Source organism: Tribolium castaneum, chromosome 1 (genome assembly GCF_031307605.1).
Source record: "Tribolium castaneum strain GA2 chromosome 1, icTriCast1.1, whole genome shotgun sequence".
NCBI classification, from domain to species: Eukaryota; Metazoa; Arthropoda; class Insecta; order Coleoptera; family Tenebrionidae; genus Tribolium; species Tribolium castaneum.
Window position 1 is genome coordinate 30,515,628 of NC_087394.1, and position 25,628 is coordinate 30,541,255.

At 32.7% G+C, this 25,628-nt stretch overlaps 2 protein-coding genes across 2 annotated transcripts; one reads left to right on the forward strand and one right to left on the reverse strand.

Moving 5' to 3' along the window:
* The first annotated feature begins 2,236 nt into the window (after positions 1-2,236).
* On the forward strand, positions 2,237-12,191 carry LOC663543 (zinc transporter ZIP1). Its single transcript, XM_969582.5, has 4 exons — positions 2,237-2,389; positions 5,614-6,515; positions 6,631-6,840; positions 11,752-12,191. The coding sequence occupies exons 2-4, from the start codon at positions 5,687-5,689 to the stop codon at positions 11,865-11,867; spliced, it is 1,155 nt and encodes a 384-aa protein (XP_974675.1). The 5' UTR covers positions 2,237-2,389; positions 5,614-5,686; the 3' UTR covers positions 11,868-12,191.
* Positions 12,192-13,682: 1,491 nt separating this feature from the next.
* LOC663525 (uncharacterized protein) lies at positions 13,683-14,584 on the reverse strand. Its single transcript, XM_969565.5, has 3 exons — positions 14,295-14,584; positions 14,127-14,249; positions 13,683-14,078 (listed from the first exon to the last, which is right to left on the reverse strand). Exons 1-3 carry the CDS (start codon positions 14,450-14,452, stop codon positions 13,904-13,906), a joined length of 456 nt encoding a protein of 151 aa, XP_974658.1. The 5' UTR covers positions 14,453-14,584; the 3' UTR covers positions 13,683-13,903.
* Positions 14,585-25,628: the final 11,044 nt, after the last annotated feature.

The window sequence follows — 25,628 nt, forward strand, 5'->3', positions numbered from 1 at the left end:
TAAAAAATAAATTAAAATCATTAAGATGTCAAGTGTGCGAAAATAATTTCTCAAATGTGTTGAATACTTATTGTTAGGTTAATTTTGTTAATCTTTGTTCGTTTTTGGGAAATAAATTTCATTTAAAAATGACTTTTCGGATTTAATTAAATGGCAATGAACGCAACTAATTACATTGTGTAATATTAATAAACACAATTAATGAATCCATCGATGGCTTGCGTTTTTCCCTTTTCTACCATAAAAGCGTAAACAAATTGTGTTTTGATCAGGAATGTCGACACAATTTTGCACTTCGTTACTTAAAAAACCATAGCAACTTTCATGTTTTCGTGCAAAAATTTGCCAAGCCAATTTATTGTATGTAGAAAGTGCTTTAGTTTCCTTTTCTAAAAACACATGTGAATCTGTACCATCTTCCCACTAAATAAAAGGATTATGAAAACGCGCGATAGATTTGCTAACGAAGAATAGGTAACATGACAGCAATAATGAACTGTTGCAGTGCTTCACTAAAACAATGGCTATTATCACGGTTTAAATCGACGGAAAAGCTTCCATTTTCTACGTTTAGACATCCGAACAATGCAGCAGCAGCTGTCTTGAATTAATGAAAATCACTTCAAATACTTGAGCAATCCTGCCGCAGCTTCAACTGACATTTTACAATAATTTTCGTGCGTTTGTTTTGAGGTGCCATTTCACAACGTCTTTAATAACAAAAATAAACTCCTCTTTAACCTTTCTTCTAGGTAATATTTATTGTACTTGTGTCAAGTACACCAGACTGTTTCGCAATAAAAATGCTTGTGTTTGATTTCGAACGATTGGTGCGTTGCTCAATAGTTATGAAATTAAAATCGCTAATATTCACCACACCACTGGCTCTTTTATTGCAGAAACACAATAGATACAATCGCAAAATGCCCCATTATTGGGCTTACGGTGGAATGAGTAGATTAAACCAGTCTCTTGCAAATCCTATTCTTCCGCAAATAGTGTCAAATGGATGGATGCACAGAAACAATAATAATACAGATGTTAGGAAATACAACGGCCTTCAGTTGCATATTTACATCCTCCTACACTAAACGCTAAACTGCATAACACGCAGTCTTTCCAAATTTTTGTTTTTCAATTGCCTATTAAAATATTTTATTGTGCATTAAATGCACAAGACCAGAAGTGTTATTATAAAAACTGTGGTAATTTTTTCCTTTTATTTTAAATGTTATTGCATGTGCTTTTTAATATCTACACTCGTATAGGAAATAATTTGTTCAAATAAAACATGACCTTGCTGTTTTTATAAATAACCGCAATAAAGAAAGTAACTCTCGTTTTCGCACAAGTTTTCATTAAAATTGAAATTTACCCACAGTTCCACAAGGTTATTTTTGGTCCTTTTCCCTGTATTTTTCGTGGATTGTACAAAGTATTGTACCGTAAATATGTGTTCAGAAAATCAAATAGATACACAGATTAAGTCATAATAATCGCTCTTTCGGTCAATTTTTAGAAAATTGTTCCTTGTATTTTGAACATGAATTAACATGAGAAGTGTACTTATAGTAATTATCCTATTGTTTCTGTTGTCAACTGCTTGGGTGTAAATTTAGCAAATAATGTAAAATCAATTATTCAAAAAATTACAAGAACTGCAAACCGCAGTGTTTTTGCGAACTTGGGATAAAATATCGTGTCTGGAAAAGCCAGCTATTGCCTCCAATTAGCTCCAATAGATTGAAAAATTTCGTAAAAAGTGTCCCCACCAATCCAAGATTTGTTTATGTAACAATTAATTGCAACAAACCGGATTCGATCCATTAATCACATATGTTTCCCAGAGTTATTATTCCATCTTAATTATTTTTTAAACAAGGATTCACCGAAACCCACAGTTCGCTTTACATACCTACCAGTGGCTCTTAACATTTCCAATATTTGCCCAATCTCTTAGCGCGAACTCGATCAAAAAGTGGCTAATGCTTAGCATATATTGGCATAAACAGTTATCATAATGTAGGTCGTTCATACACTACAGTTATCACCAGAGAAATTTTGTTCCACTAAATGCTGAATTTGTTCCAATCAAGCATAAAATGAAATACTTAAGCCGAAAATCACAGAGACAATAGCTAGAGGTTGGGCTTGTCGAAAAGGATATGCAAACATTTTTTGAATCACTGTGCTGTACTTACTACAATAAATGAATGGTGCTGGTAAAATGTCGGTGGCCTTTTCTCTTCAGTCTTCAACGACTCGCTATGAAGTTAGCATTGCCGCGACCGCTCTCTTGAAACATGTGAGGATGAACTGTTTTGTTAATTACTAATTAATATCGCGCGAAAAATTAGTACTGTGCGGAAATTTACGAACGCCATTTCAGGTATTTTTTTTCTAATTATTGCTTATTTTATTTGCGTTCATAAATCAGGACCAATTTAAAATAAATTAAGGAAATTATGGTCGCTCCTATCCTACCCTATCGCGAGTGATAAAACAATTGAGTTTGGTTCAGTCGAACTATTTTTCTAATCCCGACCTCAAAGGTGTTCCCCTGAAACCTTCAAGACAATTCGTAAATTATGCAAATCCGGGGTAATAATCGGCCGTAACATTGATTCGTTCTAGAAACACACTACTAAAAAATCAAGTTCAAGACTGGAAAATATTTTTTTCTTATTTTTAATGCACCAATTTCCTATATATTATTGGGTGCGGTATTTACATTAGAAAGTCCCGATTTCGATTTAATCATCTATTAAATCTTTTAACCTTCGGTGCAGCTGATGCATTTACCACGAACTTTATCAATGTATTCAAATTTTATAGCGGAGGTGGTGTAAATCCCAGGTGCGGTTTTGCAATAATTATTGGGCATTATTGTTATTGCTTTGATAGAAAAAGTCACCATTAAAATAAATTGGATAGATAACTACAACTAACAATTAATTAAAGGTCGCGCATGGAACATAAATAAACTAAACAGAAACGGCCGGAATTAGGCTAATGAAGCAAACCCAGTTTTAAAGATTTGTGTCGCGAATTATCCGTTTCGGAACAAATTTTAATATCCATTATTATAAATAATTTGCGCAACTTAATCGTTCCCTCTTGATTGCACGGAATTACTTCATCTATAAATTGTGGTGTGCTTTACATGAAAACATATCCCGAGACTAATCCTTTCACTTTTAAGGTTACATGACTTCAGCAATTAAGCCTGAACTTTAAACGTGTCAAATTTTGCGTTAATGACATTCGATTTGGGTCACAAATGTGAGAAATTTGCACCTTAACGTGAAGATAAAAAATTAAAAGCTCAAGGAGCACACATTCATTTTGCAAAGCTCACCTGTAACTGATCGGCTTTAAAAAATTTATCACAAACTTTCGAAAACTTCCGCAATTTTATCGGAGCTTTCGCGTTACAGTTGCTGAATGATAGCGGAAGTTGGCTGCTAAAAAAGCGCTTTCAAATTATTTCGCCGAAATGGCAAGGCGGGCAAAATTTAAGGAGGGTTGCTTGCGGATTTATTGTCTTGGAGAGAAATCAATAAAGTTACTAAATTTTACATTTAACAATAAAATTAAGTTAAAAGCGACAGACAAAGACTGGAAAAAATATTCATCACTCTTAAATAAGCTCTTACTGCGCTCATTTGAAATAGTGATTAGGACTGATTAGAGTTATTGTTTTATTATGACTAATAGTTCGAATTACAATTTTAATAGAGCGTATCGAAAACTCTTACTTTAATTGACCTTTTTGTCTGTTTTAATGAAAAGTAAAATCGTTCATCTAATGTGCTTTTGTAAAAATGCTTGATTGAAAAACACGCTTGGGAATACACACTGCTTACTTACGTTGGATTAAAAATCAGATATTTTGTTTTGATTATAGAGTATCTACATTTACGTTATGCTTGTTTTTTATTTCTGTTTTCTAAATCATCAAAACAACACGTAAAGTAATTAATTCTGTAGATTCGATAAATCCTTGATAGTTATACGAATTCAGAGAACAATAGGCTAGTTTGTGTTATTTCATTATCCAATTTAATTAAAAATCAACAAACGAAATCTTGAAATGCAAATTATGTTTCATCCAATTACATATTTGATATTTACACACGGGTGCTTCTCGTAATTTGTTTGTTTAAATTTTTAAGATGTGGTAATTAGCTAAAATAAAGCAGAGTATTGTTAATCTGGGAGTATTTTAAATTTCAATTGTTTTTTCACTTTTTTAGTGTGCAATAACAAAAAATAAAAACTTTTCATCTTCCCTTCCATTGTTTGAAAAAATGCAGGCGATAAAAAATAAACACTTTAGACTATATTTTTCAAATAAGATTAGATCAAAATCAAAATCTTATTCTTGGAAGTACTGTATTTACAGGAAGAACTATACGTAAAAAATCAAAGCTATCACTCGAGTTCTATTACCGGTCCATAACTTATTGTGGAAATATACCCAACGTTAAAGTTTTAATTTTTATTTACATTCCATTATTTTCACGTAATAAGTTAGTCAAGAGTCAAGTGCAAAAATCCATATTAGGCTTTTGTCTTTTTTATGATTAGGAATTACGAGATGTTCAGTACGTGAAAGCATTCAAAAGGATATTGGGATATTTTTTCCACTTTCAACAAAATTTCCGTTCCTGTAAACGTGCAATTCCAATTCATCAAGCTGAACAAATAAACTGTTGCAATAGTAATTTCATTTCATAAAACTGAAACGTTTTGTTCTCCAGTGCAATTGCACATCAGTCAAATCCGGAAAATTATTTTCTATGGCAAGTGACCACACAAACGTAATTTTCATCAAAAAATCCACCAAAGTAAAGTGCAAAATCATAACGCGACAATAATTACAAGCAACTGGAGCATTTATCTCTTTATTCTTACGAAACAATTACAAAAAGTCCCCGAGAAATGTTTTGCATTAAAATCGAAATTAAAATGCAAAACTAACTGCATTTTTTCTTTTCTATTAATAAATGTGCATCATGATGGTAATAATCAAAGCATCGACCGGAGCCTTGATTATGATGTGCATTGTATAATTGCATTTTTCAAAGTGAAAGTCAAGGGTTGAAAACACGCACGATTATTGATGATGGTACAACATGTGCGGAATAAAGTCGCAAAATGTGCTCAAATTCATCATTTCGTAAAAGCATCTCGCAGGCCAGTCTCGCATTAAAATTTCATACCGCTTAGCTACGTGATCTAATTTTTTAGTGAAACTGGGTCCGAGCACTGCAACCCGTTCATCCAGTTCCGTGAAACGTTCACGTGCAGTTGAATAAACTTCCAGGGGCCGGTGTGCATTTGGGGGCCTGGGCGCACCCGCAAAAGGCCCCCTTTGACACACTATGTTCTTGCAAAAAATAAAGTCAACCGAGTCCAGTTTTGGACGTGCTTGTGATTAATTGGGACCACAATCTCTTCTTAGTTATGCAAAAGGAGTGGAGATGAAAATGTTTTAAATAATCAATACACGAGGATTTCTGTACTAGTTTATTCGATTTTTTGTGAATACAAAAACTTTTTTCGAAATAGTAAGATGATACAATGATTGACTGAATGTGTTTCTTTCAGGAGCAGCACGAGCGCCTTGGGGCCATGAAGAGCTAATCACTTCGAACCGAGCAAGTGCCAAGTGAAGTGTAAAATGTCGGCGAAGATGGAAGCCGTGAAATCGGAAGACAATAACGATCTAATTCTGGCCAAAGCGGTGGCGATGTGCGTCCTCGGCCTCGCGTCTTTCCTCATCGGGATCCTCCCGGTGAAGCTGACCAAGCTCATCAACATCAAAGCCGTGGACGGTGACAAGAACTTGCTGATCTCCTTGCTGTTGTGCTTCGGGGGTGGCGTGCTGTTATTCACGACTTTTATCCACTTGCAACCGGAAGTGCGGGAGAGTTTCATGCGTCTGGAGTCGCACAACAAGATCCCCAGCATCGGGAGCGGGGTCCCGATGTCGGAGCTGGTGTTCTGCGTCGGCTTCTTCTTCGTGTACCTCATCGAGGAGCTGGTGCACCTCTTCCTGCACCGCAAGCTCAACGACGACGCTCTGCACCGCTCGCTGTCCATCCGGTGCAGCAACAAGAAGCGCAACCTGACCATCCCCCGGGTCACCCTCAACAAGTTCGATGACGGGAACATCAGCTACATCAGCAACTCCAACAAGGAGCTGCTCAACTCGCAGTCCACCATCAACTTCGAGAGCCACTCGCACTCGCACTCGCACATCGACGGCGCCTTGAAGAACTCCTTCAGCGGGCTGCTGGCGGTGCTGGCTTTGAGCTTCCACGCCGTTTTCGAGGGCCTTGCGGTCGGGCTCGAGGGCAGCGTCCAGAAGGTCTGGTACTTGTTCGCGGCCATAGCCACGCACAAGTTGGTCATTGCATTCTGCGTGGGAGTCGAACTGGTGACCTCGAAAACCAAGCTGCTGCTAGTCGTCCTGTACATCGGGACATTCGCCGTTGTCACTCCTCTAGGTGAATACTTGCGTGATCAAGCGCCGGCAGAAATGTTATCTCTTTTTGTAACTTTCAAAAGAATTTAGAAAAGAGCTAATTAGAAGTATTTGAAATCCAACTAAACGCGTTTTAGGCATCGGGATCGGGCTGGTGCTGAGCGAGTCTGGCAACAGCAGCGAGGACATCACCTCGGTGGTGCTGCAGGGAATGGCAGCGGGGACGCTCCTCTACGTCGTCTTCTTCGAGGTTCTTGCCAGAGAGCGCGGCAACAACCACAGCGGGGTTTGGCAGCTTTTGGCCATCCTGCTGGGCTTTGCCGTCATGTTCTGCTTGCAGATTTTAAGTAAGTTGGAATTTACCCATTTAAACAAATTAGAAAACTTGGGTGTGTTGGCATTTCTGAGAAAAAGCCGGCAAAAGAGATTAGTCATTCGGTGGAAGATCTCTACTTTCTACGTTTCTATAATGCGCTACATTTGAATCGCAGTAATTTTAATGAATTTAGAAAATCGCTCGATTGCTAAACTGGTATTAATCAATGGTAGGAAAAAAATCTATTGCATAAGATGGTAATTAATATTGGATAAATCGATACTTTTTGTAATTTAATTCTTTTCTGTTTTCCGTTCATTAGCTTCCACAATGAATTGAGTTCCACGTTTCAAACAATTATTTAGAAACAATTTCGAAACAATTTATTTAATAAATTTCCACCAGAATCATAACGCAACAATCCTTAAAATGTGTGCTCATTTTTACACAAAAACTATTACAAAACACGGAATTTGGCTTGAGATAAATTGTAAATAATAACATTGGCCGGAGGTATGTGATCAATATACTGTGGATAAAAATTTGGTTAACATAATGCCACACTGTAGAATATACAATCTGATTGCTACACGGTTGGAATTCATAAAGTTCAGATAAATAAAACATGTGCTCAGTGTTTTTCCTGTTTTTACTGAAAACCAAGATTTTGCAAAACCAAAACCTTGGATTTTCTAGGCTGTTACGGGTGGTGTTGTGCATTGTTATTATTGAACTGAAGTTTCCAAAAATTTCAGCTAGTGCAGAAAAATGAGCACTCAGAACTGATAAATGTGCGCCACGTGTGTATCTTTTATCATGTTACGTGGTTTAATGTTTAAATGAACATTTGAAAAATTATTGTTGCAAGAGAATCGTGACTTGATTGCATTATACCAAAGTTGGTAAATAAAATAAGAGTTAAAAATTACGATAACTAAAGGTAGAGTATTTAAATTACACATAAAACAGCTAAGATTTAAATCTGGGTTACTTTTTGTTCCTTCAAGTGGCTCCTATTTATAACTAATTTAGGTAACATTTTTTTAAGTATGTCTTTAAAGATAACATCAAAAGTAAACCGATTACCGTAATTTGATTGTCAAGGTTTTTGTCAACTTATGAACACAAAAATTAATTGTTACACAATACATAGTTCAACTTTTAACGCTGAAGGTTAATAAAGCCCCCAGATGTTACTTTCAAATTTATTATAATTTTTAAGAGATATTCGGGGAAAAAATAATAAAATGCATGCAAACTATTTCCTAATAATTTAAATTTGACTATATTATTGTTTTTTATGTTGTTTGCAACATAACTAAAACAAATTAAATTGTCACTGGAAGGTCGAAATCCGATTGGCGACATTATAAATATGAATGAATCCTGTAATACAATTCAGTGCACAAAAAAGGTTGCGAATATTTTAATTTTGCATTAATTTATGCCTCGTGTGCTCAAGGAATTCGTCTGCGTTTATAGTTAGCATCTGGTGGCGTCGATATTTAGCAAAATTATAAAGTTTAATAAACTTTAACCTGCCACATTTTCGTTCTTATTAATTTGTTATTACTATTCATAGAGGCGTATAAGCTGGCTTGAGCCATCAATGGAAAAGTTGAATCGACTCGCCTTTTAAACGATAATTTATATGCAGACACAATGAAATGGGCATCAATATAGTAGTGTGAAAGTAGCAACAATTGTAAAACGTGGAAATTTTTCGGTTCGAGAAAAAAAGAAATAGATAAAACACAAATAGAAATTTTTATGTATGGTGTTGCTGCGTCGTTGGCTACGACACGCTGCTTTACAGTATGATTTGTAAGCATTTTCACTACCAAACAATAACATCAACAATAAAAAGGAAAAGAAGAAGGTCAATGTCATCTTTGTTTTCTCCCACAAAAACTGCAGTAGAAACGTGAAATTGGCTATCGTGCAATCAGTAATTAAGTCTAAATAAGTGACTTGGTTACTAATTAATCGGCATCTCCAACTTTCATTTATTTTACTGCCCAAGTTCGTTAACTTTTGGAATGAAGCGTTGAACTTCCGATTCGGTTTATTTATTTATTTTATTAATGTTCGATGAAACTTGTTGAACAATTTTTTAATTTAAATTGTCTTAAAAGAAAAACTGCTAAACTTTCTACAGTTTCAATTTATTTAAAATGTCCAAACAAACACAGCAACTTAACAATTCGATAATTGGTGGTGAAACCAACACTCGGAGTTAATTTAGGAAAAAACAGCCGGAAAAGATGCGCTCAGTGAACATTTTAACGATTTCAAAAGCCGAAAGAACGTTCCTATCAATTAAAAAATTCCTCTGTACATTAGCTAACGATTACTTCAAAATCGTGATTAACCCGGCGCCCCCACCAATTATTTTCGATCATAACTGTAGAAAAATTACATAAGCGCGATTTTCTCCTCAATGCCATGCCTTTGGGGGGTCATTTATCACGATTGGAGTGTGAATCCACTCGCACTTTCCTCCGAAGATCTTTCCAATAGGTAGGTACTTTGGAAAACTTCCGCTGGATTGCGCAACACGCTTCCGCTTTGTACTTTTCCGGCAATAGATGGCCGATTTGAATATGCGAAAAGCACTTACTTCCTCTAATGCAAGTCCTCCCTAAAGAATTGAGCGTGCAATTTCACCTCATCAAATTAACCATCATCATTGCATCAAGCGCAAACTTTGCCCATTATCTGATGTGATGTCGCAAGCGCAACCTATGGCCAAACGCAACGATTTGCAATGTCCCCGTTTTAATGCTTCACGTGTTTATCTGATTCGAAAGGTGATCTTTTTTAAAGAGAGGAGAAGAAATCGTGTTAAGTGTTGTAATTGTTTGCCTTCGATTGTCTCTGCAAACAATGATCACCTTGCAGGGCTCGGGAATGTCAATGAAACTCATTTAGAAAAGTATCGGTAAAAATTGCAACTTTCTTTGGATTAACGCGAAATTGAAGACTACCGGCAGGGACTCATACTTTATTTGTCGTCGGTGATTAACTCCGACGTAATTTTACTTAAGTTAGATAGAAAGTAGGGTATGCCGGAACAAACGACGTGCTCTTAATGTGTAAAAGCAAAAGTTGTGATTCTATGTGAAGGTCATTCGACGGGTCAGTAACTTTCTGGACAGAATATGTAATAATTCACGGCTGCCGACGCTTTAATTGGATTTCTTGATTAAGATTTTATTGTGCGGAGAATTTCTGATTTATCACCCATTCCAATACGCGAAAACTTGCTGAAACCTTGAGGGACAAAATTGGGCAACGACTCACACGCATAGGTTGCACCTACAAATATTCTTGACCTAGAAAGTTTTTTATTCGCGAAATTTGAAAACCAAACATCTATTTTAAGCGCATTGTCCGCTGACTAGACAACTGAAAAAAATAGACTCATCTTAGGATTTTTTTTTCATAAAACATCTAAATTACCCAATATTGACATATAACTTTAAAATATTAAAAGAAACGTTTCAACATGTCATTAAGGACTAATGAAAAACATTTTGTCTTTCTAATAACGGACATTTGTTTGTGAAATTCCGAATGGAATGGAATAAAACTAAAAATGCTTGTTCTGTATTCATTAAAGTTACAAAATGTAAAGTTAAGAGGTCACTTTGAATAAGGCTGTTCAAATAAGTATCCATCGATCGATTTTCGCCAAATAAGGCCTACTTGAGGGTATATTAATTAAATATAATACTTAATATGATTCTAATTTTTAATCCAATACCAATGCCAATTATAAATCATAATAAATAGGTGCACGTGTTTTAACTTAGTCATGGGAAAGTTGTTTAACAATAATAACGATTTTTTTCTTCTTTTGCTACTTATTTTCGAATCGAAAGAACTTGAACTTCGCAGTTTTGAAAGTTCGTAATTTTTTTGCAAATCGAACCAGATTTCTGGAGGTCGTTACTCTTGATAGCTTATTATACATGGAAAAATAGTTTACATTCTCTTTTCTGCACAACGTTCGCAGAAGGTTAACAAACTTGGTTACTCGTCGTCTGCCCTCATTATAATTTATAATAATATATGCAACTATTTTGCAAAGGCTATTATGTAACACGCTCCTTTTGTGAAAATAGTGGAGTGCTGATGTTTTGTATCTTTTTCCTCAATTAAAAGAGAAATTATATACAATCAAATACAAAAGGTCTCCATTCAGGTTGGATGGATTTTTTTAAGGAAAAAGAGATTTATTTGGTATTGTTTTGTTAAGTGGAGGAAATCCTTGATGTACCAACTACATTGTTCACCAATTTCCGAGTCCCACAGTGTATAAACATTTAATATACAACTTGTGGTGAATTTAAAATAAAAAATTATACGTATAAAATACTAGTAACACTATTTTGATTTAAACTTTATCCGCTGTCTGACACTAAAGAAATGAGTAACATCCGCATCAACACCATAAATGGCAGATCTACGTAAAACGTAAAACCGAGCAAAGACAAATTATGTATACAACAAATTACGGCCAATGAAACAAACAATTAGCAAAAAATCCCAACGTAAACAGGAAAAATGGCCATCACATAATTAAAACCAATTTTCAACAACAATAAAAGTTTTTTGTTCGCGTCCAGAGATAATGACTTAATTGAAAGTCAAATAATCATTGTTTAGTTTGGCATCGTCGCCCATTTTTGTTTAATTTGAGCAAATGTAAACAATGCAAAATGTTAATTAAGGACGCTCAGGTGCCATTTTCATAAATCGTGACTAATAATTTCGATGCACCCACATATCCTTGGGAAAATGATGAGACACAAGACGGAAAACTAGAGAAATTGGGAACTGTGGCGGAAATGCGGGTGTGTTTATAGTGTTTACCGATGTTTGTAACGTCGCTTTGTGAATAAAAAATGATTGTTACTTAATTATTGTTTTTTTTAAGCTGGACACGAGCACAGCCACGGCGACGCCCACTCGCACGGCCACGTGCATCACGAACACCACGTGGAAGTTACCACTCAACATCACCACCACCACGAGCATCCCCATTTAATTTAGTTTAATTTATTTTTTTACTTTTTTATAATTGGCAATTGATTTTGTTTGTTAAGCGTACCTGAAAATTACGAATGTAGAAACCTTGGCATTATTTCTGTAAATAGTGTTAATGCCATTATCATGTAAATATTTTAAATGACAGCAATAACATTCTAATAATTAGGTGCCAACAAAAGCATGCAGTACTTATACTCTTCTTCACACATTTTAATTGATACAACATCCCGATTCCCATGTTTTCTCACGTTACATAATGAATAATGGATTCAATCAGTTCTTGTATGTAAATATTGTAAAATTAGCAATAAATTTGTATAAAAAATCGTTCAGTTTTTTTATTGCTAGTAAGTAACTTGTATCGGCGAGGGAAAAAAAGTTTCTTAGACTTTGTATTATAATACATAATAATAAATGAAACAGTGATGGATATTTTTTTAATGTTGACGATACATAGATTCATATTCTGGATAAGGCCTTATGTGGAATCCACGATACCTTGAATCCACGTGATAACAATAAGCCAAAAGGTGTAGCATCATGATTCTTCCACTCAGAAATCCGAGAAACGTAAGTAAATACGGCCTGTGGGATAACTTCTCAACTAACCACTCGTAACACAGCATTGACGAGTGGTTAAACATTAGCGATCCTAAAATACTACCAATTTTTACTCAACTGAAAATATTTTCAAATTTGTGCAAATCGTAATTATTACTACTAGTAGGGCCCCTTCAAAAAACTTTTTTTTAACATTTCCACCTATTTTGAAGTTTATAAATTAAATTTACAATTAGACTAGGCGTTATTTATCTTTGTGATTGATAAAGTAGTGCAAACTGGAGAAAAAATATATTATATAATTGAAAAGTTTATTATTTTAGTCCTACTAGTAGTATTATTTATTTAATTACCTAAAGGCAGCTCTGTTAAATTTACTAATTGCATACATCGACGGTCTACAATAGATCATTATAGCAACTCCATACAACATGTTCATGAAGAGATAATGTTTAGGGTCGCAATTGGTAAAACTAAAAAATAAATTATTTGCGTATAAACTATCCAAAGCAGTTTGGCTAATAAAAGACCAAACTTTCTCGTAACACAAATAACTAGTTCTTTGGCTAGTTTACAAACTAGTAACAATCAGCTTTTGAAAACTCGCCCATTACATTAGGTAAATTAATAAGAATAATAAAAAATATGCAATTGTAACTGGAAATTGTAATAAATCACTAAAAAATGCTAATTATAATAAATGTAATTGATAAGATTAATTCATTTGCGTTAGTACTATAAATTTGCATGATTCTCAAAGAGTGCTAGCTGGGTAGTAATAAATAATAATAGTTTGTAAACTAACCAAGGCATTGGTTATTTTGTGTTACGAGAAAGTTTGGTTTTCATATTAGCCATCCTGCCAAACTAACCAGCTAGTTTACAAACTAACCAGCTAGTTTACAAACTAACCAGATAGTTCACAAGCTAACCAAGTTTACACAAGCTGAATTTTTATCGCGAATATTTTCGTCAAATTAATTGGTTTTATGTACCTTTTCACAATGTGGGGATTGACCGCATGAATGGACATTAACAGATACGCCACCCGTCCTTGCAAAGTTGCAGAAATGGAAAACATTTCGTAAAACTTGAAAATTTCCCTGCGCTGTAGTTCAGCGTTAATGAAGTTATTGTCTGGATCAGGAGTTTGTGAACTTCCAGCCATATCTCACACTAGGTTTTGAACTGTAATAAAACTTTGGCTTTCTTCATTTTAACTGAAGAAATAACCGTGATTTTGATTGATCAAAAATGTCATATTAACATGAGTTTATTGCGTCAAATCGAACATCATTTGTACAAACATGACAACAAAAGTGGAATAAATAATTAAAAAAATTTGCGTACACTTTGGTAGCTACAATCAGTGCTGCAAAATGATCACTCAGATCTAAAAACGACTACAACAAATACGAACTACTTATTTTGGTTTATTATTAAATAGGGTATGCTAGAATAATGGTACATTTCAGTTTTTAGGGTTTAACCAGGCTATCCACGTGGTCCACGTAGCCACGCCCCAGTTTAATCATCGCAAGTCCTGAACCGACACCACAGATCGTACACAAGGGTACATTCTCAGGAACAACGCTTCTCAGAATGGCCCAAATTAACACTGAGCCAAGTGAGAAAGTGATTGCTCCAAAGGCACTAAAATCGCATTGTTTACACAATTTTTATCGCCTGCGTGCTAATTACCTGTACAAAACTCGCTCCTTCTTTGCTAAGGTGCTGAGGTGGGGCCGGTTGTACAAATAAAGACCAGACCCCACAAGGGAGTTAACCAATAAAATGTTGGTGATGTCTCTTCGTGGGAATAATCTAAAATTGACTTCTAGTCTCTGTAAACATGCGATTGCGTTCTACCTTAGGACTAATGAAGGGTTCATGACGTTCACGGAAAGTGATGTGTAGCTGACAACCCCCTGGATTGGTGCGTAGTAGAAGAGCACGTTTTGAAAGGTTAGCGGTTTAAGCCCCAATCTGCACGTGATGGGGAGCTTCTTTTCTTCGGAAGCAGGCATTTTGTTGATAGAATCACGTGAAATGGTACAACAATTTGATTTTACGTGCTAAAAATATAACACCAACACCGGTTTTTACCTAACCAAGCTTGACGTACAGTACTGCCAACATTACGTAACAAATTTTGTGCTTGAATTTTATAAATCATCATAAATAGACAGGCTAATTTTAAAATAATGCAGTTCTAGAAGAAATAAACAGATTCAGTACAAACTAGATGCTAATAACTTTTCTGTTATTTCACATTACCACCGTTTATGCGCGAATGTATCACTTCGGCCCAAAAAGAATTAGTTCCAATGGCTGGCTAGACCTACCAGTAGATCATTTTGCTATAAGGTCTTGAGTGTTGAGGTTATGCCGTGAATGGCAACTTAATTCGATTTAGTTTAATTTTGAATTAAATCTTAATTTTGCTTTCTGTAAACTGACCCTAAATATTTAAGGATTGCTCTAATTAGTCAAATTAATAACTAATTTGTCCAGCAAGAACCACGTGGAGGTTTAGAGCATTCTTGCCAGGAAAACAGGATATAAGGATGAGGTAAATAATGATTATTTGAAAATGAAGGGAATAAAAGAATTATTGGTTTGTGAAATGAAAAAATAGTACACAAAAATCAAAGTTTTTTCACTTGGCGTTAAATAAATGCTCTTACCTTTATACTGCATCTGCTACCATTTGTAGCAAAACCTAAAAAATAAATTAAAAACACAACCAACAAAAAAATTTAATTTGTAGGAAAGTTACAACAAGTGACATTAATAAATATTATACAGAATAAAGGATACACAATACGGTACAATATATAGCACACAAGCTATTAAATTCAACACATCACAAGATAAAACGCAAAAAAATGCACCTACCTTCATGTGGCTTCTGCGTTGGCTACTGTTTGTAGCAAGACATTAAAAAATAAAAACAACACCAATAAAAAATCTTTATTTGCATGAAAGTTACAACAAGCAACGTTTGTCAATATTAAACAAAATAAAAAATACACAATACGTTTTAATATGTGGCAATTCAAATTCAAAACTTCAGTAAATAAATACACCTACCTTCATATCGCTTCCACGTTGGCTACCGTTTGTAGCATTAAAAAAAATTTAAAACAACGCCAAAAAAAGCTTTATTTGCATTAAATTTTGAGCAAGTGACTTTATCGATTGAAATTAAAGACGAAATCAGTACGCGACGATAAATTATTTGAGTGTTTTGTTTTATTTTTAGTTACTGAATTTAAAATGTGTCACTCAAACTATGACTTTTCAATACCGCATTTAGAGCTAGTGACACAAGATTTGAATTGCAATTAAATTTTATGAAATTATTCGTTTGTGAAATAAATACGACACAGCAATAAAATACACCTACCTTCATATCGCTTCCACGTTGGCTACCGTTTGTAGCATTAAAATAAATTAATTAAAAACAACGCCAAAAAAAGCTTTATTTGCATTAAATTTTGAGCAAGTGACTTTACCGATTGAAATTAAAAACGAAATCAGTTCGCGACGATAAATTATTTGAGTGTTTTGTTTTATTTTTAGTTACTGAATTTAAAATGTGTCACTCAAACTATGACTTTTCAACACCGCATTTAGAGCTAGTGACACAAGATTTGAATTGCAATTAAGTTTTATGAAATTATTTGTTTGTGAAATAAAATAAATACGACACAGCAATAAAATGGACCTACCTCATATCGCTTCCACGTTGGCTACCGTTTGTAGCATTAAAATAAATTAATTAAAAACAACGCCAAAAAAAGCTTTATTTGCATTAAATTTTGAGCAATTGACTTTATCGATTGAAATTAAAGACGAAATCAGTACGCGACGATAAATTATTTGAGTGTTTTGTTTTATTTTTAGTTACTGAATTTAAAATGTGTCACTCAAACTATGACTTTTCAACACCGCATTTAGAGCTAGTGACACAAGATTTGAATTGCAATTAAGTTTTATGAAATTATTTGTTTGTGAAATAAAATAAATACGACACAGCAATAAAATGGACCTACCTCATATCGCTTCCACGTTGGCTACCGTTTGTAGCATTAAAATAAATTAATTAAAAACAACGCCAAAAAAAGCTTTATTTGCATTAAATTTTGAGCAAGTGACTTTATCGATTGAAATTAAAAACGAAATCAGTTCGCGACGATAAATTATTTGAGTGTTTTGTTTTATTTTTAGTTACTGAATTTAAAATGTGTCACTCAAACTATAACTTTTCAACACCGCATTTAGAGCTAGTGACACAAGATTTGAATTGCAATTAAATTTTATGAAATTATTCGTTTGTGAAATAAATACGACACAGCAATAAAATGGACCTACCTCATATCGCTTCCACGTTGGCTACCGTTTGTAGCATTAAAATAAATTAATTAAAAACAACGCCAAAAAAAGCTTTATTTGCATTAAATTTTGAGCAAGTGACTTTATCGATTGAAATTAAAAACGAAATCAGTTCGCGACGATAAATTATTTGAGTGTTTTGTTTTATTTTTAGTTAGTGAATTTAAAATGTGTCACTCAAACTATGACTTTTCAACACCGCATTTAGAGCTAGTGACACAAGATTTGAATTGCAATTAAATTTTATGAAATTATTCGTTTGTGAAATAAATACGACACAGCAATAAAATGGACCTACCTCATATCGCTTCCACGTTGGCTACCGTTTGTAGCATTAAAATAAATTAATTAAAAACAACGCCAAAAAAAGCTTTATTTGCATTAAATTTTGAGCAAGTGACTTTATCGATTGAAATTAAAAACGAAATCAGTTCGCGACGATAAATTATTTGAGTGTTTTGTTTTATTTTTAGTTACTGAATTTAAAATGTGTCACTCAAATTATAACTTTTCAACACCGCATTTAGAGCTAGTGACACAAGATTTGAATTGCAATTAAATTTTATGAAATTATTAGTTTGTGAAATAAAATAAATACGACACAGCAATAAAATGGACCTACCTTATATCGCTTCCACGTTGGCTACCGTTTGTAGCTTTAAAAAAAATTTAAAACAACGCCAAAAAAGCTTTATTTGCATTAAATTTTGAGCAAGTGACTTTACCGATTGAAATTAAAAACGAAATCAGTTCGCGACGATAAATTATTTGAGTGTTTTGTTTTATTTTTAGTTACTGAATTTAAAATGTGTCACTCAAATTATAACTTTTCAACACCGCATTTAGAGCTAGTGACACAAGGTTTGAATTGCAATTAAATTTTCTGAAATTATTAGTTTGTGAAATAAAATAAATACGACACAGCAATAAAATGGACCTACCTCATATCGCTTCCACGTTGGCTACCGTTTGTAGCATTAAAATAAATTAATTAAAAACAACGCCAAAAAAAGCTTTATTTGCATTAAATTTTGAGCAAGTGACTTTACCGATTGAAATTAAAAACGAAATCAGTTCGCGACGATAAATTATTTGAGTGTTTTGTTTTATTTTTAGTTACTGAATTTAAAATGTGTCACTCAAACTATGACTTTTCAATACCGCATTTAGAGCTAGTGACACAAGATTTGAATTGCAATTAAATTTTATGAAATTATTCGTTTGTGAAATAAATACGACACAGCAATAAAATACACCTACCTTCATATCGCTTCCACGTTGGCTACCGTTTGTAGCATTAAAATAAATTAATTAAAAACAACGCCAAAAAAAGCTTTATTTGCATTAAATTTTGAGCAAGTGACTTTACCGATTGAAATTAAAAACGAAATCAGTTCGCGACGATAAATTATTTGAGTGTTTTGTTTTATTTTTAGTTACTGAATTTAAAATGTGTCACTCAAACTATGACTTTTCAATACCGCATTTAGAGCTAGTGACACAAGATTTGAATTGCAATTAAATTTTATGAAATTATTCGTTTGTGAAATAAATACGACACAGCAATAAAATGGACCTACCTCATATCGCTTCCACGTTGGCTACCGTTTGTAGCATTAAAATAAATTAATTAAAAACAACGCCAAAAAAAGCTTTATTTGCATTAAATTTTGAGCAAGTGACTTTATCGATTGAAATTAAAAACGAAATCAGTTCGCGACGATAAATTATTTGAGTGTTTTGTTTTATTTTTAGTTACTGAATTTAAAATGTGTCACTCAAACTATGATTTTTCAACACCGCATTTAGAGCCGGTGTACATAACATTGTAATTGCAATTAAATTTTGAGGAAATATTGGTTTGTGAAATAAAAAAACAACAACACAGAAATAAAATGGACCTACCTCCATATCGCTTCCACGTTGGCTACCGTTTGTAGCATTAAAAAAAATTAAAAACAACACCAATAAAAATCTTTATTTGCATGAAAATTACAACAAGCGACATAATTTTACGGTTGTAAAAACAATCAACAATGTTATATTTAAGGATTGCTCTAATTGGTCAAATTAGTCAATAACTAATTTGTCCGGCAAGAACCACGTGGAGGTTTAGAGCATTCTTGCCAGGAAAAAAGGATATAAGGATGAGGTAAACAATGATTATTTGAAAATGAAGGGAATAAAAGAATTATTGGTTTGTGAAATAAAAAATAGTACACAAAAATCAAAGTTTTTTCACTTGGCGTTAAATAAATGCTCTTACCTTTATACTGCATCTGCTACCATTTGTAGCAAAACCTAAAAAAATAAATTAAAAACACAACCAACAAAAAAAATTAATTTGTAGGAAAGTTACAACAAGTGACATTAATAAATATTATACAGAATAAAGGATACACAATACGGTATGATATATAGCACACAAGCTATTAAATTCAACACATCACAAGATAAAACGCAAAAAAATGCACCTACCTTCATGTGGCTTCTGCGTTGGCTACTGTTTGTAGCAAGACATTAAAAAATAAAAACAACACCAATAAAAAATCTTTATTTGCATGAAAGTTACAACAAGCAACGTTTGTCAATATTAAACAAAATAAAAAATACACAATACGTTTTAATATGTGGCAATTCAAATTCAAAACTTCAGTAAATAAATACACCTACCTTCATATCGCTTCCACGTTGGCTACCGTTTGTAGCATTAAAAAAAATTTAAAACAACGCCAAAAAAAGCTTTATTTGCATTAAATTTTGAGCAAGTGACTTTATCGATTGAAATTAAAGACGAAATCAGTACGCGACGATAAATTATTTGAGTGTTTTGTTTTATTTTTAGTTACTGAATTTAAAATGTGTCACTCAAACTATGACTTTTCAATACCGCATTTAGAGCTAGTGACACAAGATTTGAATTGCAATTAAATTTTATGAAATTATTCGTTTGTGAAATAAATACGACACAGCAATAAAATACACCTACCTTCATATCGCTTCCACGTTGGCTACCGTTTGTAGCATTAAAATAAATTAATTAAAAACAACGCCAAAAAAAGCTTTATTTGCATTAAATTTTGAGCAAGTGACTTTACCGATTGAAATTAAAAACGAAATCAGTTCGCGACGATAAATTATTTGAGTGTTTTGTTTTATTTTTAGTTACTGAATTTAAAATGTGTCACTCAAACTATGACTTTTCAATACCGCATTTAGAGCTAGTGACACAAGATTTGAATTGCAATTAAATTTTATGAAATTATTCGTTTGTGAAATAAATACGACACAGCAATAAAATGGACCTACCTCATATCGCTTCCACGTTGGCTACCGTTTGTAGCATTAAAATAAATTAATTAAAAACAACGCCAAAAAAAGCTTTATTTGCATTAAATTTTGAGCAAGTGACTTTATCGATTGAAATTAAAAACGAAATCAGTTCGCGACGATAAATTATTTGAGTGTTTTGTTTTATTTTTAGTTACTGAATTTAAAATGTGTCACTCAAACTATGACTTTTCAATACCGCATTTAGAGCTAGTGACACAAGATTTGAATTGCAATTAAATTTTATGAAATTATTCGTTTGTGAAATAAATACGACACAGCAATAAAATACACCTACCTTCATATCGCTTCCACGTTGGCTACCGTTTGTAGCATTAAAATAAATTAATTAAAAACAACGCCAAAAAAAGCTTTATTTGCATTAAATTTTGAGCAAGTGACTTTATCGATTGAAATTAAAGACGAAATCAGTACGCGACGATAAATTATTTGAGTGTTTTGTTTTATTTTTAGTTACTGAATTTAAAATGTGTCACTCAAACTATGACTTTTCAATACCGCATTTAGAGCTAGTGACACAAGATTTGAATTGCAATTAAATTTTATGAAATTATTCGTTTGTGAAATAAATACGACACAGCAATAAAATACACCTACCTTCATATCGCTTCCACGTTGGCTACCGTTTGTAGCATTAAAATAAATTAATTAAAAACAACGCCAAAAAAAGCTTTATTTGCATTAAATTTTGAGCAAGTGACTTTATCGATTGAAATTAAAGACGAAATCAGTACGCGACGATAAATTATTTGAGTGTTTTGTTTTATTTTTAGTTACTGAATTTAAAATGTGTCACTCAAACTATGACTTTTCAATACCGCATTTAGAGCTAGTGACACAAGATTTGAATTGCAATTAAATTTTATGAAATTATTCGTTTGTGAAATAAATACGACACAGCAATAAAATACACCTACCTTCATATCGCTTCCACGTTGGCTACCGTTTGTAGCATTAAAATAAATTAATTAAAAACAACGCCAAAAAAAGCTTTATTTGCATTAAATTTTGAGCAAGTGACTTTATCGATTGAAATTAAAGACGAAATCAGTACGCGACGATAAATTATTTGAGTGTTTTGTTTTATTTTTAGTTACTGAATTTAAAATGTGTCACTCAAACTATGACTTTTCAATACCGCATTTAGAGCTAGTGACACAAGATTTGAATTGCAATTAAATTTTATGAAATTATTCGTTTGTGAAATAAATACGACACAGCAATAAAATACACCTACCTTCATATCGCTTCCACGTTGGCTACCGTTTGTAGCATTAAAATAAATTAATTAAAAACAACGCCAAAAAAAGCTTTATTTGCATTAAATTTTGAGCAAGTGACTTTATCGATTGAAATTAAAAACGAAATCAGTTCGCGACGATAAATTATTTGAGTGTTTTGTTTTATTTTTAGTTACTGAATTTAAAATGTGTCACTCAAACTATGATTTTTCAACACCGCATTTAGAGCCGGTGTACATAACATTGTAATTGCAATTAAATTTTGAGGAAATATTGGTTTGTGAAATAAAAAAACAACAACACAGAAATAAAATGGACCTACCTCCATATCGCTTCCACGTTGGCTACCGTTTGTAGCATTAAAAAAAATTAAAAACAACACCAATAAAAATCTTTATTTGCATGAAAATTACAACAAGCGACATAATTTTACGGTTGTAAAAACAATCAACAATGTTATATTTAAGGATTGCTCTAATTGGTCAAATTAGTCAATAACTAATTTGTCCGGCAAGAACCACGTGGAGGTTTAGAGCATTCTTGCCAGGAAAAAAGGATATAAGGATGAGGTAAACAATGATTATTTGAAAATGAAGGGAATAAAAGAATTATTGGTTTGTGAAATAAAAAATAGTACACAAAAATCAAAGTTTTTTCACTTGGCGTTAAATAAATGCTCTTACCTTTATACTGCATCTGCTACCATTTGTAGCAAAACCTAAAAAAATAAATTAAAAACACAACCAACAAAAAAAATTAATTTGTAGGAAAGTTACAACAAGTGACATTAATAAATATTATACAGAATAAAGGATACACAATACGGTACAATATATAGCACACAAGCTATTAAATTCAACACATCACAAGATAAAACGCAAAAAAATGCACCTACCTTCATGTGGCTTCTGCGTTGGCTACTGTTTGTAGCAAGACATTAAAAAATAAAAACAACACCAATAAAAAATCTTTATTTGCATGAAAGTTACAACAAGCAACGTTTGTCAATATTAAACAAAATAAAAAATACACAATACGTTTTAATATGTGGCAATTCAAATTCAAAACTTCAGTAAATAAATACACCTACCTTCATATCGCTTCCACGTTGGCTACCGTTTGTAGCATTAAAAAAAATTTAAAACAACGCCAAAAAAAGCTTTATTTGCATTAAATTTTGAGCAAGTGACTTTATCGATTGAAATTAAAGACGAAATCAGTACGCGACGATAAATTATTTGAGTGTTTTGTTTTATTTTTAGTTACTGAATTTAAAATGTGTCACTCAAACTATGACTTTTCAACACCGCATTTAGAGCTAGTGACACAAGATTTGAATTGCAATTAAATTTTATGAAATTATTCGTTTGTGAAATAAATACGACACAGCAATAAAATGGACCTACCTCATATCGCTTCCACGTTGGCTACCGTTTGTAGCATTAAAATAAATTAATTAAAAACAACGCCAAAAAAAGCTTTATTTGCATTAAATTTTGAGCAAGTGACTTTACCGATTGAAATTAAAAACGAAATCAGTTCGCGACGATAAATTATTTGAGTGTTTTGTTTTATTTTTAGTTACTGAATTTAAAATGTGTCACTCAAACTATGACTTTTCAATACCGCATTTAGAGCTAGTGACACAAGGTTTGAATTGCAATTAAATTTTCTGAAATTATTAGTTTGTGAAATAAAATAAATACGACACAGCAATAAAATGGACCTACCTCATATCGCTTCCACGTTGGCTACTGTTTGTAGCATTAAAAAAAATTTAAAACAACGCCAAAAAAAGCTTTATTTGCATTAAATTTTGAGCAAGTGACTTTATCGATTGAAATTAAAGACGAAATCAGTACGCGACGATAAATTATTTGAGTGTTTTGTTTTATTTTTAGTTACTGAATTTAAAATGTGTCACTCAAATTATAACTTTTCAACACCGCATTTAGAGCTAGTGACACAAGGTTTGAATTGCAATTAAATTTTCTGAAATTATTAGTTTGTGAAATAAAATAAATACGACACAGCAATAAAATGGACCTACCTCATATCGCTTCCACGTTGGCTACCGTTTGTAGCATTAAAAAAAATTTAAAACAACGCCAAAAAAAGCTTTATTTGCATTAAATTTTGAGCAAGTGACTTTATCGATTGAAATTAAAGACGAAATCAGTACGCGACGATAAATTATTTGAGTGTTTGATTTTATTTTTAGTTACTGAATTTAAAATGTGTCACTCAAACTATGACTTTTCAACACCGCATTTAGAGCTAGTGACACAAGATTTGAATTGCAATTAAATTTTATGAAATTATTCGTTTGTGAAATAAATACGACACAGCAATAAAATGGACCTACCTCATATCGCTTCCACGTTGGCTACCGTTTGTAGCATTAAAATAAATTAATTAAAAACAACGCCAAAAAAAGCTTTATTTGCATTAAATTTTAAGCAAGTGACTTTATCGATTGAAATTAAAAACGAAATCAGTTCGCGACGATAAATTATTTGAGTGTTTTGTTTTATTTTTAGTTACTGAATTTAAAATGTGTCACTCAAATTATAACTTTTCAACACCGCATTTAGAGCTAGTGACACAAGATTTGAATTGCAATTAAATTTTATGAAATTATTCGTTTGTGAAAAAAATACGACACAGCAATAAAATGGACCTACCTCATATCGCTTCCACGTTGGCTACCGTTTGTAGCATTAAAATAAATTAATTAAAAACAACGCCAAAAAAAGCTTTATTTGCATTAAATTTTGAGCAAGTGACTTTACCGATTGAAATTAAAAACGAAATCAGTTCGCGACGATAAATTATTTGAGTGTTTTGTTTTATTTTTAGTTACTGAATTTAAAATGTGTCACTCAAACTATGACTTTTGAATACCGCATTTAGAGCTAGTGACACAAGATTTGAATTGCAATTAAATTTTATGAAATTATTCGTTTGTGAAAAAAATACGACACAGCAATAAAATGGACCTACCTCATATCGCTTCCACGTTGGCTACCGTTTGTAGCATTAAAATAAATTAATTAAAAACAACGCCAAAAAAAGCTTTATTTGCATTAAATTTTGAGCAAGTGACTTTATCGATTGAAATTAAAAACGAAATCAGTTCGCGACGATAAATTATTTGAGTGTTTTGTTTTATTTTTAGTTACTGAATTTAAAATGTGTCACTCAAACTATGACTTTTCAATACCGCATTTAGAGCTAGTGACACAAGATTTGAATTGCAATTAAATTTTATGAAATTATTCGTTTGTGAAATAAATACGACACAGCAATAAAATGGACCTACCTCATATCGCTTCCACGTTGGCTACCGTTTGTAGCATTAAAATAAATTAATTAAAAACAACGCCAAAAAAAGCTTTATTTGCATTAAATTTTGAGCAAGTGACTTTATCGATTGAAATTAAAGACGAAATCAGTACGCGACGATAAATTATTTGAGTGTTTTGTTTTATTTTTAGTTACTGAATTTAAAATGTGTCACTCAAACTATGACTTTTGAATACCGCATTTAGAGCTAGTGACACAAGATTTGAATTGCAATTAAATTTTATGAAATTATTCGTTTGTGAAATAAATACGACACAGCAATAAAATGGACCTACCTCATATCGCTTCCACGTTGGCTACCGTTTGTAGCATTAAAATAAATTAATTAAAAACAACGCCAAAAAAAGCTTTATTTGCATTAAATTTTAAGCAAGTGACTTTATCGATTGAAATTAAAAACGAAATCAGTTCGCGACGATAAATTATTTGAGTGTTTTGTTTTATTTTTAGTTACTGAATTTAAAATGTGTCACTCAAATTATAACTTTTCAACACCGCATTTAGAGCTAGTGACACAAGATTTGAATTGCAATTAAATTTTATGAAATTATTCGTTTGTGAAAAAAATACGACACAGCAATAAAATGGACCTACCTCATATCGCTTCCACGTTGGCTACTGTTTGTAGCATTAAAAAAAATTTAAAACAACGCCAAAAAAGCTTTATTTGCATTAAATTTTGAGCAAGTGACTTTATCGATTGAAATTAAAGACGAAATCAGTACGCGACGATAAATTATTTGAGTGTTTTGTTTTATTTTTAGTTACTGAATTTAAAATGTGTCACTCAAACTATGACTTTTCAACACCGCATTTAGAGCTAGTGACACAAGATTTGAATTGCAAT